Genomic DNA, 18,432 nt, shown 5'->3' on the forward strand with positions numbered 1-18,432 from the left:
TTCTTTAATTTTAAAATAATAGATTTTATTCAATATTTTTGATTTTATTTGAGAACTTAGTTTTAATTTTTTAAATTGTTCGTTTATTTATCAAGGCATTTGACTTCGAAACTTTCTTTTTGCTTAGTGAAATTCCAATTTTTGAAAGCCTCGAAATGTTCAAATATATGAAAACTGGTTTCATCTCGTAAAATAGAAATCGGATATTAACAAATATGACATACAAAATTTATAAAAGACATATATTTTATTTATTGTCGAATAAATCTTTCGCCTTTTATTGTCTACATATATTTTATTGAAAATTCATAAATTTGAATTGTCAATTTTAAAATTTAAGTTATAATTCTACATTTTTTATTTTACACACAATGTTTGATGATTTGATACTCGAAATTTAAAATTTGTATTCTCAATTTAAGTTTCAAATTTTTGAATTTATTTCAAAGAACTGCAAATATAAATTTTAAGAAAACACATGCTCGTAAATTAAACTTTCAAATCTTTTTCTCAATTCAAATAAACAATATGGAATTCTGAATGGGATGATGCGTTTCAAATACATATTTTGGAAAACAGAATAACAGAATCAAAATTTCACAATCTGGATTTAGAATTCCTAAGATAAGTCAACCACTATTCAATTGATTCGTCAATTTAATGAAAACAAAAATGACAAAAATGACAAATTCTTGAATAAAGAATTTTAGAATTGAAAATTTATATTGAGAGTATTTGATAGAAAAGTAATAAAATTTTTTTATAGATGTTTCACAGACAAGCAAACATGACACTCTGGAGAAAAAACATCTGATTTTTCTTTGTCTGTGGACGTTGAAAAAAGCGAAAAAGTATTTTGTAAGGAAAACTTTTCAACGTACACCATACTTCACCCCGCTACATTTTATTATTTATCTGAAAAATTTTTAAGAATGAATCCTCTCTGAAAAAAAACAGAATTCTGGTATCAGAATCTAAAAATTTAAATTAATAACGAAAATTTTAAAGTTCTGTCTGACACCGGACACCAAAATCATGTATATGGAATGCATCGTTCCAAGTTCAGAATCAAGAACAGAGAATGTGGAGCTCATGACAAGGATAAGAATTTTTGTGATGAATTATGCATTAAGAATAAGGATTGATAGAATCGGAATGTACATTTCTATACTCACGTCAAAACTATTCTATTTCAAAATCCAAATTTTGTAATTTATAGTCAATATCTTCCCATAAAAAATTTCGAAACATCCTACTTTAATTTAAAATTCGAAATTTTTATCACAGTTATAAAAATAATATGTGGAATAAGAAAACCAAAATGAAGTATAAAATTCAACATTCTGGGTTTTTTATTGTTGTTCCAATTTTAGAATCTTCTGACCTTATTTATTTTGCTTGAGTATTGTATAGAGTGCTTAAAAATGAACACTGATTGAAAAATATGAATGTGACTTTTTAAATATTCAATATTCAATTAGAGTTTTGATTATTTTTGGATAGTACAATTGAAATTCTTAATGTTCTGAACGTGTTTGAGAGTGTTAAAATGCATCCTGTTAGTTTTTAATTTAGCCAAAATCGAACGATTTTTCCCCAACTTTTTTTTTAAATTGTTACAAAAATGAACCATTGTTTTTATCACTAGCGTACTTTCGTGTAGATTTTATCAATGTTATGTCTTGTTTTATTACGCTTCATTATGTTATAGACTAAGGTTGCCAGATTGTCCCGTTTTATCCGGGTTTGCCCGGATATTTAATACAAAATTTATGAACAGTCTGGCAAGGCCCGGTTGCCCGGATTTCATTGAAAAATGCCCGATTTTTTTTAACTTTTTTTTGCAAATCAAACAAAAAAAAAAAGTTTTAGTGTAATTTTTTAATATTTATGCCTCCAAAACGGGATTTTTCAACTTGTTTAATTGTATAAATTATCATGAAACGTTTTTCGAAAGCCTAAAGTACACTTTAAAATCTTTCGATGAGTTTTAATGAAAAAAAAATTTTTTTTCAATTATTTTTCTTGATTTTTGATGAGTGGATTTTCACAAAATTTGCCCGGATATTACCTGGATTTTTGGTCGTTTTCATCTTAAATTGCCCGGATACGTGCTGAAAAAATTCTGGCAACCTTATTATAGACTCATTAAGTAATTATTTTGTTTAGATGGTTGGTTTTTTTCATGTCAGAATTTTTTTTTTCGTTTTACTCCATTTTCAAGTTTTTCGTCATTTTAGTTTTTAAATTGTATTTGTTTTTGAATTTTTGAAAAATTTTATCATTTTTGAAATTCTTTGGAACTTTGTGCTTTTTATTTCAATTTCTGTTATTGTTTTTATTTTTCATCAACTCAGGGCTGGAAAACAAAGAAAAAATTTAAAAAAAACATGCTCAGATGACAAATTGATCTGATTAAATCACCGACCAGTAAGCAGATATCAAATTGTGTTTTATCAGAATGATCATTGTTGAAACCTGTTGTTAAGATTATGGAAAAGTTTGCATTGAACAGGTTTACAAATTTCACCAAACTGAGCATGCCTTATCCATAAAACAATAGTTTTGTTGATTTTGTATGGTTCAGGCGTGTTTTAATCTAAAACGATTACTACTCTTTTCAAAAAGGGTTCAGTTTTCTGTCAAAAAATAAATTAAATGCTGTTATAATGCTTTAGCGAATTTCTATTCGCTTGACCTAGGTAAAAACTTATTCTTGTTGTTTTACTAAATAATATTGATCTTGTTAAAGCAGAAAGTTCTATGCAATGTTGTTTAGAAAAAAACTGATCGATTTTGGCACATATATTGAAGCCGAGTGGAGTTTTTATTTCGAAGCTGTCTTAGAAATCCAAAAAAATCTTGTTCAGTTTACATCGCAACTTAGCATGTGTCTTGTTGTGAAAGTTTTCTCGCTTTCAATTGAAAATGAACAACTTGGGTGTTTTAAGATAAAAAGAACATGGATCAGATCTACGTGTAAATCTTCCAATATAAGCTCTCCAAAAAAAATCTACTAACGAAAACTATGCGAAAAACTACACAGAAGGTAGAACCTACGTGAATTTCCAGGCGAATTGAATGCTTCCGATTAGTCTGAGTGCAGCATTAGAAGCCCACTCAGAACTCAGCAGCCTGCCTGGTTGATTGACTTTCTAGCATTGGTGAGTTCCCATAACTCCCCCTTTTGATGTTGCCCCGTCCGCGGTGCAATGCAGGCAGGTTCGCCTGGGAGTTCCTACCAGCATAAATCGACACCCAAAACACCACGGCCGGATTGTTGTTTTGCTCAAACGGTTTTTGCCGTTTTTTGGTACAGGCTATGATGCGGTGAATATGCAAGCAAAAGAAAGAAAAAACAACAAACCCAACTGGCTGGCTTTGAGGCTCTCTCACTTTGTTGTGGGTTCTGTTTTCTGGTTTGATTCGGAACTGGGTAGCCTTCCATCGACTGGTCAATGAGTCAGTGTTTATCTGTCAACCGTTCGAGGCGCTCTTCTGCTTGTTGTTTGCTGCAAAAGTGACAGCTGCTGGAAGTATTTGTTGTTGGTACTTTTTTTTTTCTCGTTTTCTGGGTGCAGTCATTCTCCAGTTTTCGTGTTTCGTAGACGTCGTCGTGAGTGTTTTGTTCCGCCGTGACAAATTTCCATCGATTTTCGGTGAATACGTAGCAAATTTTAACCTTTAACTATAGGAGTTACGTTTTAAGTTATCCAGTGTGTCAGTTAAAAGTTTAAAACGGGATCGAAAGTTTCCCTACAGAAAAAGAAATAGCAAAAATACTCGAAAAGGAGAAATTTTCCAGTGCTTGGGTACCTCCACCAAATTACAAGTGTCAGTGTGTCAAAAAAGCAATTAAAGCTTGACCCAACCCAAAAATCCTTGGGTGATATTTTAAAATATAATTGTAACCAATAGTGTGTTCAAACAGTGCATTTAACCACTTGACCAGGATTAAACTTCCATCTAATCCAGAAAACAGCATCCCTTAAAATCCCTAAGGAGCCGACCAAATCGATACAGCTAAAATGGTAAATATAGGAAAGATTCACTTTTGTTACAATGTAGTCTCAAATATCAAAACAGACCCGGGAAGGCGACTTTCCATGACCGTTCAATTAACACCGGGACCAGATAAAGCTCAAGTACTCGAGTTAGATCATCCTCCAGCGCTCGAGTGTTAATTGATAAGTTTGAGGCCTGTGTATTTTTGCACATTCTTCAATAGTATGTGAAAAGGATGAAGTCATATCATCATCCTCCACCTCTCCCTTTGCTTCATTTGTTCGTTCGTTCGTCTGACGTCTGTCTTTCCTCCTGTGTTTGTCTCAAATCATCGTTCATCGTAGGTAATCCTACAATCGCCCATTCTGTTTCTGAGTCCATGTATTTGAGTGTGCGTCAATGACAAACGCCTGGCGGTGCCGTGCCGAGCTGCTGTCAAATTGTTTGGATTCGATTCATCGTCGTACGTTTGGTTTTGTTTTCATTGACTACGACCGTCGTCAAAAATTTGCCCCAGTTGTTAACCGAAATTGCATTGTTAATTTAACCATCGTTGGTTGAAATGGATTTAATTTGGAGTTTAGTTCGCAAGAGTGCATGTTTTGCAAGGCACCCAAAGCAAATTAGATTTTATTTAAAATATTGAACTTTGCTTTAGTTTGATACCCACTTAAATTTATTTTTTAAATTGTTCTATTTTCCGAATTCATTTCTATAGTAAAATGTATCTGATTAGTTTACAGAGAATAAACGAATTAAACAGATTTTATTTACTTTTTCACAATTTTATATTTTCAAGAAGAAAACAGGTCCTTCAGGTTTTTTTTCTACTGCTAAACATTTTACAGATAATTTTGACTAAGTTACAGGCGCTCTATTTTATTACGCAATAAAATTATCGCACAGCAAATTCATCAATTCACTATGAAAATAGAAAAATCCCTCAATCATATACTGTTCCTAGAAGTAGTACTAGTAACACTGGAATAAGGTTGAATATTTTAAATCCAGAGTATATTTACTTAACGATCTCAAAAAATTTTGGCATTTGAGAATAAAGATGGCAAAGGTAGTTTTTGTTTGTTTGACCCGATAAGTAAAATATGACAATTCAACGGAAAAGTTATAAATAGAAAATTTAAAAAAGATTAGCTGAGCGATAAAATACTTGTGAATGATGAAGAATTTATAATTGAATACAAAATTGCCAAAATTTCTATTTTCACGAAACAAACTTTCGTCATCGATCACAGATTATTTTTTAAAGTGTGTGTTATCGACCGTTTTAGTTGTTTAATGTTCTATTTTTGACTATTTTTCGGTCAAGCAAACTACTTTCTTTTTTAAATGCCCGACGTTTCGACCATTTTTTTTACGGACTTCCTCAAGGGTTTTGTCTAACAGTTGTTATTTTTGTTATTATTTAAAAAAGAAAGTTAGCCAACTATAGAACTTTTTTTTTTATTTTCAAAATGAAATGAAAGCAAATTTGGCTCTCAGGGCTTGATAGCAAAATTTGCTATAATTTCTGCTATAAAAGTCTGCTCGGAATGATGAAATTATTTGTTATAGTTTAATACCAAAAGGCACATTTACTCATACAGTTGCATTGAGAAGTTTTCATTTCTTTATTGCAAAGCTTCTCTAGCTAAATTCTAAGACATTTGATCCGTCCGTTTTTTTGTAATACAAAGTATCTAAGTTCTTTTGCCTAGAGGCATATAAATATCAATTTTAAATAAAATTGATTGTCAGGGTTGTAAAAACAAGTTATGCAACTCATTTCCGAGCTCGGCAAGCTTTGTAAAATATGTACGGTTTGTATTAAAAAAAAATGCAATTTGCTGCAAAATAACTCTGGTTTGATTATTTTAAATTTAATTAAAGAAATTTTTTATGATTAATAATCCCCGAAGGATTATTTTTATTCTTAGTTTGTATTCGGCAAACGAAATAAGAGAGGTTATAAAGAATAATAATACTCCAATGCAGCGATGTCATAACTACGGATTTTTCTTTTTTGATGACCAGTTCCTAGGAGCTAATCCTGTTAAATCTTCATATTTCCAACTGTAATATACCACTAATACTGTTTTGCTTGCAACTGCACTTACACCCTATTTTTCCTTGCTCTTTAACATCTGAAAGTCTGTAATTTTTTGTGTCAATTTATACGAAATAATTTGCTTGCATGAATTTTATCTAAGGCCACGTGGTGATTTCGAATTTCACTTATTTGGAGTTTTAAAAACAAAATTGCTTGAAAATCAAATGAAAAATTCTCCTTTCAGATCTGATACGATTCGTTCAAAAAAAAAAAAAAAGATTCTCGTCGTCAGATTTTCAAGTAAAAACTCCTTACGAATACTAGATTGCAGCTTAAAGCAGATTTCTAATTGTATGACTTAGATCTCTTAAAATTTTATTTTTTTTAAATTATTTATCGTGTCGTGTCTAATCTGTCTTATATTGAAGGAGATTGTTTATTTGTTATATTTATAGTTTTCAAGTGTTTTTCCAAATGCAACAATCAGGTGTAAAATTTAGGATGATTTTTTTTTTGTATTCGGTTATCCATGTGCTAAGAATTAAACTCGATTTAGGAATTTTAGTAAGTGATATGACTTGTGGAAATAAATTATTTTTGAGTACAATCGATCTTTGATAACTGGTACAGTGATAAACTTACATGAAAACTGAAAAAAGATTTTGAATCTACTTACTATCCTTTATTCAATGATCTATTGAGGTCTCACCTAGATATTTAAGTTTCAGAAATACAACACTTTTTTATAATTTTTGAAATTTATTCTGAAAAGATTTCAACTTTTTCGGACATCATTCAAGGAAGTCTTTGAGTTTTTGATATTTGTGTTTGAGATTTGAACTCATTCAACCTGTTAATGGCCATGGGTCGTAACTGCGACCCAAAATATTGAATTTTGAAATAAAAATATAATAAAATAAAATAAAACAAGTAAAAGTTGAAGAATAAATGCAAACAATTCATTTTTTATTTTGGTACACATCACCTCTGTTATTTCTCTCCCAGCTGGGATTTTATAAACGCCGGGTAAAAATGAGTCTCAAGTTTGCGATCATTTTTTTTTGTTAATAATTCTTAAATCCGTGGATTAAAATAAATATTTTTTTTAAATTTTATTTGAGACTTTTTAAACACTTAGTGTTTTTTCGCGTCTATAATTAAAAAAAATTCCAGGGATACTATGAAGTGAAATAATGTTTACATGTGCAAAATTTTGTAACAATCTGTTTAGTGATTTTGAGATAGCGTCTATGAATGATTTCAATGACCGAAATTTGACCCGCGTAAAAATCAGTGTAAAAAACAATGTTTGAGAAAAAAATTCTCATTTAACTTATTAAAACTAGTGTTTTCAAACATATACACTAAATTTCAGGAAAATTGTACAACTGAAACTTCTTTCGGTCATTAACAGGCCAACGACTTTGCTGAAGACTGCAAGACGATTTGAATGATGCAGAAAAATATCAGTGATTAATTTTTTTCTTAAATTTGTCTAAATTTTGTATTTTTTCAGAATTGAAATAAAGAATTACAAACTGAAAACTTCTTGAGTTTTTTTCTTCTCAGAAATCAATATCTTCAATAATGATATTTATTTAATGAATTTTTATCTAATTCTATTAAGGGGGGGGGGGGGGGTAGGGTTTAACGGGTATAAAAAAACACCATTTTCACGATTTTTTTCTAGAGCTATCGTTCAAACAAATGTATTCAAATTTTTTGCATTATACAAAGCATTATTAAAAGAACATCTAGTAATTTTTTCGTAGAAAAATATTGAAAAATGAGCCGGTGACGGAGCATTTTCGAGGATGCCTTTTAGAAAACAGGATTTGCGGTGGACACTGTAGCACACTCAGCACAGAATCATCTGAAGTCAAAAAATCAGAGCAAAATATTTTTAATAGATGTTTTTCTGGACCCCAACGTTTTTATTTAACTTAAAAATATTTTTATGAAATTTTTGTGGCTGTTTGAAGTAAAAACCACGATTTTTCACTTAAAAATCAGCCATTTTTCACCTCTAAAATCTCCCCAAAGTAAAAAAATCAAAAAAGAAAAACGTTGGGGTCTGGTATTTTATATGTAGAAAATATGTTCCAAATTTGAAAAGAATCGGATAAGTAGTTTTCAAATGACGATGTCCACGGACTTTAAAAATGTGCTTTCGAGAAAAACGCGTTTGAAGTTTCTGCTCTTGCTTTCTTGCAGTATTAGATAGGAGGAGGTAAAGGCCTATAACTTCTACAGTTTTGCTTCAATTGACTTGAAAATTTGACACAACATTCTTGAAATGTTTTACAATAAGAAAATAAAAAAATAAAAAAATCGATTTTTTGAAAGTGTTAGACCCTACCCCCCCCCCCCCCTCCCTTAATTATCTAAAAACAAGAAAATAACTGATTGCATATTTTAAATCAGTGCCCCTTAAATTTTTTCTAGCCCTGAAATTCTTTGTACTTTAGAAAAATGTGAATTTTGTTGCCTTGTGTTATTTGTTTATATTCAGATAAGGTTTTGTCTTTTTACAGTAAAACCAAAATGCTAGATAAGCGAATCATTGAAAACAAAAAAGGAGATATCCCGTATTTCGCACTGCGACTTACACAATTAGAAAAATAGCTTAAAACTGTTATGTTTTGAAATGACAAACTTTTAAAATTTTATCTTAGGGTTGCGAAGATATGGAACGCTCAATTTTAGAATATTTCAATTGAATTCCACATGTATCTATAAGTATAGATTAATAATTAAGACTCAATATTCAGTAATTCGTTTGAGGTGTTCGAATTTAGAATTAAGAAATGATACGTTGGTTTGTACTTTCATTTCAAATCGAAATAATGATTCCATGTTTTGTATTTGATAAGACTTCTTGTTTTGAACCCTTTAAATTAATTTCCGGTAAAAATGTTGAGTTTTCATCTATCTTTGAGTGCCTTATATTGTTTTCAACAAATAATCAACAGGTTTTTAACTGTAACGGTTGGAATTCAAAAAGTTCTCAAAAAACAAGTAAGAATTCGTGCGGTTTTCAGCTAGCGGTTTGAAGAAAAAAAGTTTTTGGCCAGAGAGAATCAGGGCGAAATATTATAAGGTGCAAAATATTGAAGAGTACATTGGTGTTGCTGCTTTGCAATAGTTGACTAAGTCACTATTATTAAACTAATGCAAAATTTCAAAAGAAGAGTTCAACAGAAAAAGCCTTCAGCAGCAGTGGACGTAATGATGTGGGAAAATTCAATTCCCTGCTTTCGTGTTGTTGCCATAACGACGACTGTGGCTTGCTGCGATCAAATAAATTTGTCGCTTCTCGTTTCGTGTGATTATTGAAACCTTTTGTGATGGAATCGGGGAGTGATTTGAAAAGTGAAATGCTGAAAAGCTGATCCGAAATTAAAAAAATGTTGACCAAGCAGAAGTGCCTAAAAAGGCATGCTACGGGGTTTTTAAGCGCAGCAAGTGGTGGCTGAAGAATAAAGAAGAAGAATGAAGAATGAAATTCTCCCGTAGAGAAAAAGGGCTTCAAGTGAGGCCTGGAAAATATGTGGGGGGAAGAGAGAAGTTAGTGATAAAATCTGAGAAATGGAGGGGGAATCTTTCGAGGGGAAAGTTAGAAAATAAAAAGAAAAGAGAGTCTACTCGGATCTACGACGAGAGAATGTAGTAGCGTTTGAGTGAACAGTGGAGAAAAAAATTGTGCATGAAAGGGGAAGTGAGGTGAAAAATTGTAAAGGTTTATATGAAAAACAGGAAACGGGTAAATTTCCAAACGAGGAAAATAGGCAGAAGATGGCATGTTTAAAGCGTAGTGGTCAGATCACGTATTTTCGGCAGATGGCTTCTTTTTGTTGGGAGTATTCGAATAAAGTAGCCGAAAGGAGAAGAAAATATTGTAAGGTTGTATGGTAAGGTAGGTAGAGTTGCGCAACAAGGTAATATGTCAAGTGTATCTCAAAATTAAATCAAATGCATATATTTTTGAATGGTCAACCATCTGCCAACTAGCCAGGTATATACACGGATGCCGGAATACCTGTAGTAAATTTAAAAAAATTTATAATTTTTATAAATTTTTGACTGGTTTTGGAGGTGATTGAAACATTCGTCCAAAAATAACACAAACACTCATACAAAGTACATACGTTCACAACAGATGACACGAAGCCATGGTGCCGGGTATGGAAAATACTGCATTAGAGATGCTGTGAATAGTTAATCAAAAGAATGCAGAGTGTTCATACTTTGGTAAAACTGCGGTGAATCCGTGCACCCATGGTGGATTATCAACATACATACACGGTTGGAATTCAAAAAGTTCTCCAAAAGATAAAAGATAACTTCAGTTGCTTTAAAAAGAACTTTTGGATTGTTGAATTCTGCCTCGAAGATTAGATTTCCATCTATATTTTGCAACCTCTCTAACGCAGTTTTCGAAATTGAGATTGCAAGAATACAAACTCTATTCCCAGTATCTAATCACAATGATTTTTCTTTCACCTTTCACCAACAACGAACCTTGATTTTCATAAATTTGACAGATTTTCACAGCTCTATAAAAAAAATCGCAATTATATGGGAGAATCATGATTTAGTTGAGGCGAACATTTTGTCATTTGCAGTGGATCAGCATTTAATATTTATTTTCATATCCAACTTACTTAAAATTAACATTTGATCACTCTTGATTCTAGTTTGAATTCAATTTCAAGGAAAATTTCATTGCATATTTCTTCATCATCAAATCCTAACTGTCAATTTTCGTATTATGATTTAGTAAAACGCTTAAAACACATTTCCAACTGGCTTATTCAAAATCAAGCCAATACACAGTTTTTTTTAAACCATATGGCATCCCTGCTCCAATGATGCATAGTTTTGCTTAGCAAAAAAAAAACACACAAAACTAAATAATGCACACATTATGGTGGTAATGATTCAATTCGTTGTTTGGTTGAATTTCTAGTTAACCCTCTAGAACCCAATTTCCTCATTTTCGTAGATGACGGAAAGAATTAAAGAAACATAAGCTATCAAAGAACGAAAGAACATAAGCCGTAAATATCATGAATTTTTCGAAAAAGATACAACGGCTCACCGACAGGACTTGAACCTGCAATCTCCGCTTCAGTACAACGGCGCGTTAGCCAATTCCACCACGGTGAACGTGATGAAACCGGCGAACCCGAGCAATCGAGCTCTGCCGATCAACTGGTGGACCTTCTATCGAAAACACAATGTATATCCCGCATGTGATCTTTCCCGCTATTGATATCTCTTGTTTCTCTAACCCCACCCATCGACTCGGGATTTAAGCCGAGCGAGCACATGGTCGATTGCTTCGGGTTTGCCGCAACTTACGGTCAGATGTAGAAGCAAATCAGTGCTGCTCAAGGTTCCGAGCAGACCAGTTACACAGGGAGGTGTTGCTCTGTTGAAATCAATACTGATGTTATGAAATCGTTTGGTACATCTTTGTACCTGAAAATAATCACATTTTCGTAGATGACGGAAAGAATTAAAGAAACATAAGCTATCAAAGAACGAAAGAACATAAGCCGTAAATATCATGAATTTTTCGAAAAAGATACAACGGCTCACCGACAGGACTTGAACCTGCAATCTCCGCTTCAGTACAACGGCGCGTTAGCCAATTCCACCACGGTGAACGTGATGAAACCGGCGAACCCGAGCAATCGAGCTCTGCCGATCAACTGGTGGACCTTCTATCGAAAACACAATGTATATCCCGCATGTGATCTTTCCCGCTATTGATATCTCTGACCGTAAGTTGCGGCAAACCCGAAGCAATCGACCATGTGCTCGCTCGGCTTAAATCCCGAGTCGATGGGTGGGGTTAGAGAAACAAGAGATATCAATAGCGGGAAAGATCACATGCGGGATATACATTGTGTTTTCGATAGAAGGTCCACCAGTTGATCGGCAGAGCTCGATTGCTCGGGTTCGCCGGTTTCATCACGTTCACCGTGGTGGAATTGGCTAACGCGCCGTTGTACTGAAGCGGAGATTGCAGGTTCAAGTCCTGTCGGTGAGCCGTTGTATCTTTTTCGAAAAATTCATGATATTTACGGCTTATGTTCTTTCGTTCTTTGATAGCTTATGTTTCTTTAATTCTTTCCGTCATCTACGAAAATGTGATTATTTTCAGGTACAAAGATGTACCAAACGATTTCATAACATCAGTATTGATCCCAATTTCCTGAAAATTCACAAAAGCTTTGTTTTATGATTACAAACAACTTTTGTTCTACGGAACACTTTATAGATGAGGATATTTTTTTGTCATTTTTTTTAATAAATTTCCTAAGCACAGGGGCTAGAAAATTTGACTTTGATTACTTTTTCTGTTGTAGTTTTCACACACTTTAACTATTTTTTTTCCTTTATTGTAATACATATTAACACTGACTCATAGCTATTTTTTTTATCACATTTTTTTTCAATCTACTTTTATCACAGATCTCCACTTTTTGAAATGATCCAGTCATGAAAGTCAAAAGCTTCAATCGTTATCAGAAAAAAGAATCATTTTGAAAACTTCATCGAACCAAGCAAAGGCTTTACGTTTGTTAAGATTTTTTGGATTTTTTTTATTCTCTGAAACCACAATTCTGTTCTAATCAATTGGTTTAAAAAAGCGCTTCTAAAATAGAAAAAATGTTTTTATCTTTGTTTGGAAAAAGATCCACTTATGATTGGTACTTTGACTTTTAAATTAATTTCTGAAGTCCATTAGAAAGCTGTCTAAATTTATCTGGAAATATAGGACAACAGACATTAAGTAGATTATTTGGGTACATTATATGAAAATCGATTCAGTATTTTTGATTATATAGCAAAAAATCGCTTTTGCTTATTGCTTTTTGAGTTGATCAACCCATCATTTCATTTTTTTTTCCTCAAAATCAATCCTCAACAGTTAGAAATCATGTGTTCAATTTTTTTTTTTTTCAAATTACTAGTTTCCACCCATTTAACTATGATCGATAATCGAACTCCCGTCATCCGAGGCAGCTCGCCAGCTTCGTACCACAAGGCCAAGTTGAGAGATCAACTGTAGCTCAAGGTGGCAATGGATGTATGGGAAAAAAAATCATGATCGAATTTTGAAAACCGACCATATACATTTTGCACATTAACCCGAAAACTGACTTGTGCAAAATTTCAGCTTCAGCAGGTGCTTCAAAGCGCTCAAAGGTTTGGTTTTTTGAACCTCAAAAATCACCAAAGAGGAAACCAAAGGAAATCGGAAAAATAGGTGTTATAAATTTGATGCCGAATGGCTTATAAACGCTTAAAACGTCGAAATCTGGTGTTATCTCGATAACAAATTGTTTGTCAAAAATTGGCTTAAAAATTTAAAAATCACAAAAAGAGAGACCAAAAGAGGTTAGGAAAATCGAAATTTTAAGTTTGAAGTCGACTTAGAAACGAATGATACATCGAAATCTGCTGTTAACTTAAAAAAAAATATTTAAGATCGACTATTATTGAACACCGACTTAGTCCCAGAAAGTAGAATTTTGGCCAAAAATTAGTTTTTGAGATAACACCAGATCTCGACGTTTCATGCATTTCTGAGGTCATTTGGCATCAAAATTAAAATTTTGATCATCCGGTTTTCTTTAGTTCCCCCTTTTGTTGTTTTTTTCAGGGTAAAAAATCGAACTTCTAGCGCATTGAGTCACTAACAGTCTAGCAAATTTTGAACAGGTAAGTTTTTTGGGCTTATCTATAAAATGTATATGGTCAGTTTTCAAAATTCCACATGACCCATTTGGCTGCCACCCTACTGTAGCTATATAAGATATGTTGAAGTCAAAGGCGCTATGTGTTTTTTTTTTCAAAAATAAGGACAATGCTAGAAAACTAAATAAGGATTTTTCAGGAAATCTAGGAATTCATGGAAATAATGCGCAACTCTTCTTCGATTGCCACAATAAAGGAGAAATACAGGTGCTGTTTACGCCCTAATTAATGCAACAAACGTCAGCAGCTTCTTGGCTGGCCTGCTGTTCATATCGAAAAACACCATTTAAATATCATCTGAACCGAAGATTACCATCGGTAAAACGAGTTTTACTTGTTTTATTACAGATTTGTACGAATTTCTTATAGTTCAACTACAAATTCGATTATAATTGAGATATTTTTTTTCAAATGCAATCCTCAAATGCAAGTTCCAACTTGCACATTTTTTTTCTAACCGGGAAAAGAGGAAGCAGAGGTGCCAGGTGTCCTGATTTTCCAAGATTTGTCCTGATTTTCCAGAGACCGTTCTGATTTTTTAAATACGCTTTAATTGTCCCGATTTTCGATAAATGGTCTTTAAAATGTCCTAATTTGTCCTGATTTTTCAAAAACATCAAATAGCTTCTCGGGTTAAAAGATTTGTTATGATCCTTCACAGATTCGATTTTTTTTTAAATTTTTAACTGCTTATCCCAAGTAACATTTAAAGTTATATATCAGGCTACAAGACAAAGTTTTGGTTTTATAAGGGAACTATCGGTGTTACTTGGGGTTATCCCAAACGATTTCATTTTAATTGGAAATACCAAATGATAGTTTTGACTCAATTTCCTAGTTCCGAAGGTTGATTCCGTTCTCTTAACCGAACCCACACGCGTACCATATGGCATTTCAATGCTGCAACCAACAAGCTCGAATCGCTAGCCGTTCCTCAATATCGGGACGTATCGATCTGAACAATTTTTCATTCAACCCGATTTACCACATAAAGGCACGTCCGTTAATCGGAATTAAATCCAACATCCAGCATCCGACATACGTGTTCCTATGTATTGTGGAGCACAAAACAGAACGCCTGTAAAAATAAAGCAATGCTAGGGACTGACTTTTGCGAGCGGATTCACTGGTCCAGATCATACTTACTTACTTGTGAACGAATGGGTCCATTCCTCAATCGAATGTTATGTTAGCAAACATAAGCATCGACGTACGGATGGATGTTGTTGATGGAGACAACAAATAAAAATCGTTGCGCAGCATTTTGCGAATCGTCTCGTCGCTTGGAAGTTTCCATTCATAGAAGAGGTTTTTCTGTGTCGAGGGCACCCGTGTGGGATTCGGGTGATCGATTTCAATTAGTCGGATGCAAAAGTGACAACAATTGTGTCAATTGTGAAATCTGGAGCCGGCTTTTGTCAGTTGCCATTTTAATTAAAGTTCAGTGTCGTTTTTGTACATTTATAGGGATTGTTTTCCTCGATTGTTGCCGAAAATTCTTCCGATGAACTCTTTCGGTGGTTTTAAAAATTGGTTCAAAAACGATTATGAAAATTACATCATCATAAGATCATGATGTAAATGTCTGCAATTTCCTCCATTTGTAGCTGAATTGGCCAAATAATGGTGCGAAAATTGTCAAAAGACAGACACTGCAATACAATGCTGCAACCCCGAGCAGACTTTTCTGGCAAAATGATACCTAATTTTGCCATCAGACCCTGCTAGCGAAATTTGGTATCATTCTGCCCGAATGAAGGTGGTGCAGTGCCGAAATTAAGGTCTCAATTTTCTTATATGGATATGAAGTTAATCCAAGTGTAGGTTTCTCTGAAACCTACAACTATGCCAGTTTTAGGTATCAAGTACAACCAAAATTTGAAACTTCTTCGGAATTAACGGCTAACATTCAGCTCTTGATGCTTTACTTTGGTATTGGTTTGTCATTGAATTTAAGCATATTGATAATTTAATGAAACCTAATTTTGGTATCGTGAAATCAAAACAACACCAAATTATGCTATTGTTTTGGCATGGATAGATTGTTTTGGCTACCATTTGCCATCGATTTAGGCATCAAAGTCTGCTCGGAATGTTATTAAGCCGATGTTAATGATCCAATCTCCAAATTATGACCTAAACGGAAGCTTCGGAAAGTTCGAGGTCGAATTGATGCTGTCTTGGCAAGCAAATTTTCTGCCTGCATCGTTCAAATTGCAAAGGTTTCGACATTTGATCTCAAAATTGAGTTTGGTGGTTCCAAGAAATAAGCTGAGCCCCTTTTTTGCCATCTTCAAGTTTCAGTTTGAAAGCGATGGTAGTTTCACGATGTCCACCGCTGATAATTATAGTGATATAATATTTATTTATATTTTATTTTATTTTTTATTTTTCAGATAAGCTTTTTTCTTAAAAATTATTCTGGCAGCACCTAATAACTTTTTTTCCTTAAAAAATCTGTGTTGCCAATGAAGAATTTTTAAGCAAACTTCAAATTTTGTTTCTAATTTTTTCATTTATCATCATTCATTTTGCTTAGCTTCAGAAAAACTCGGAAGACTTCCCCTCGAGACATTGTGGTCTCAAAATCGATTAAACATACTTGTTCAGAAGAGGGCGAGCTCAGACTTTTCGGGCACCTCAGTGCTATGTTTGCGAAAAGTGAAAGCGAAAACATTCCGCGCTTTCATATATGAGTGGAAGTTTTTGAGTTCTCCCCTGAAGTCTCTGTTTGAAGGAGCCAGTAATTTATGGGCATCATGGCAAAGTGCAGCAGCATCCATGCTGCAATTGAAATGCCTCGGCTCGCCAAGACCGAGAGCAATATTGGGAAGTTGTTTTTTCATACATATTAGTTATGTTTTTCGTTTCACTGTTTTCTGGGAAGGCTTTATGGCCGTTGAAATGGTAAATATGCAACGCGGCTAGATTTCCATTATTTCTCATGGGAAAGAGAAGCCGTTGGGTAATGATGGGTGATGTTTGTTTTTCTGACCCATTGTTGCTTTGGGCTCTTCTTTATGCTGTCAGTGAAGGTGTTTATTATGAAACTTGGAATTATTTCCTGATAATTATAACACTTTCAAATGTCGGTTTTTCAGTTTTTACAATCATTTTTCTTACCAGCATCTAATCCGTATTTTTGTTTTTCTTCTTTCAGGTATGTTCTACTGCAGTATTTCAACAAATTTTGGGTAAAGTAAATTGTTAAATGAAAAAAAAATTATAAAACTTAATGAATTGGTTGATTTGATCTGCCATAAGCAGGAGTTAACATCTCAAAATGTTTATTGAAGATGTGTTTCAAAAGCATTTTTTCTTGTAAATCTTCCTTTAATTGTTTTTATCGTTTGATCAAACTAAAAATTCCGAAACTTCAAAATAAGATATCTTTAAGTAATTAGTGAGATAAATATCATAACTTTTTGGATCCTGAATCTACAAACCAATAATATTGTATGATGTTTGAAGCTTCATCAACCTTTTTTTTAAAATAAACTTTTATTAAATGAATCAACACTCAAAATATTCAACAGTGAAAACTTGTTTGGAATTATATTCTAGCTAGCTAGATTTTTGTCGAAAAGCTTGCGCTGTTTTTTTTTTTAAATATTTTGATGAATAGTTGTAGTAAAAGTAAAAAAAAATTTCAAATTTGTCATCCAAATTGTAGGACATTTGATTGAATTAAGGAATTTAACTCAAATGATTTCATCTGAAGTCCTATTTCAGACACCAAATTCCAAAAAAAATTATCAAAAAAATCACCTTATCAAAAAAGATTGAATTATGACCAAATAACTACAAGATGATCATTTAATGTATAAAGCATAGAATCGTTCAAAAGTGATAATGAACTTTTCAAACAATCTTTTTGGTTTTTAGAGCTTCAATTAATAAAAAAATGGTAGTTTTTCTTTTAGAAAAATAACCAGACATTATAAGTAAAGCACAGCCCTGTTGCGGGAGGTTTTAAAGACAAAATATCTTCTTTTTTTTGTTTATTCGATTGTAGTTGTTTTACCATCTTTATGGCATTCGCGACTTACAAAATATCTAAATAACAGTACTAGAACGCTAAAGTTTTATGAGAAGCTTTTTAAGAGCTATTTCAGATAATATCCTCTCAAAATTATGCTGTTCAACTTTTCTAGAAAATGGTTTAAAAATGTTCATTATTCTATTAAATGATCCTCCAAAGTTGATTATGATTATTTTTCCTGTTTAAGATCTTTGGTTTCGTTCCGGTCGATTTTTTTTAAAGAAAATTTATTATTTTCCTTTTCAAGTTATTTAAACTTTATGCACGTGCAAACTTTTTTAAAGTTTTTTACGTAAGGCGTAAATTGTATGCCCTATGCTGGTCAGAGAAAATGAATTTTTTGACATCACGAGGCCAAAAACCCATAAAAACAGGAAAATCGAACGTTTACGTTCTTCATCTAGTTTGTTTTATTTTTTTCCTGAATTTGCCAAAATATTTTCTTCTAGAGAAGCAGATTTTGATGATATCCGATTGCTATTTGGAAAAACGTTAATATGAAAAAGTGATTTACAATGAATAAGTAGTTTGACGAATTCGTTAATTTACTTTGTTGAAAAAATAT

At 32.8% G+C, this 18,432-nt stretch overlaps 1 protein-coding gene across 18 annotated transcripts in view; it reads left to right on the forward strand.

Moving 5' to 3' along the window:
* LOC129740291 (tropomodulin) overlaps positions 1-18,432 on the forward strand; it is a 303,884-nt gene that overhangs the window by 184,759 nt on the left and 100,693 nt on the right. The window contains exon 1 of one of the 18 annotated variants that reach the window (XM_055731911.1): positions 3,512-4,031. The exons of the other annotated variants lie outside the window; for them this stretch is intronic. Within the exon in view, the coding sequence (XP_055587886.1) occupies positions 4,029-4,031 (3 nt within the window). The 5' untranslated portion in view covers positions 3,512-4,028. Of the gene's footprint in view, positions 1-3,511; positions 4,032-18,432 lie in introns of those variants that run through there. 18 annotated transcript variants of the gene reach the window in all.

The sequence above is a fragment of the Uranotaenia lowii genome, chromosome 1 (assembly GCF_029784155.1).
Source record: "Uranotaenia lowii strain MFRU-FL chromosome 1, ASM2978415v1, whole genome shotgun sequence".
NCBI classification, from domain to species: domain Eukaryota; kingdom Metazoa; phylum Arthropoda; class Insecta; order Diptera; family Culicidae; genus Uranotaenia; species Uranotaenia lowii.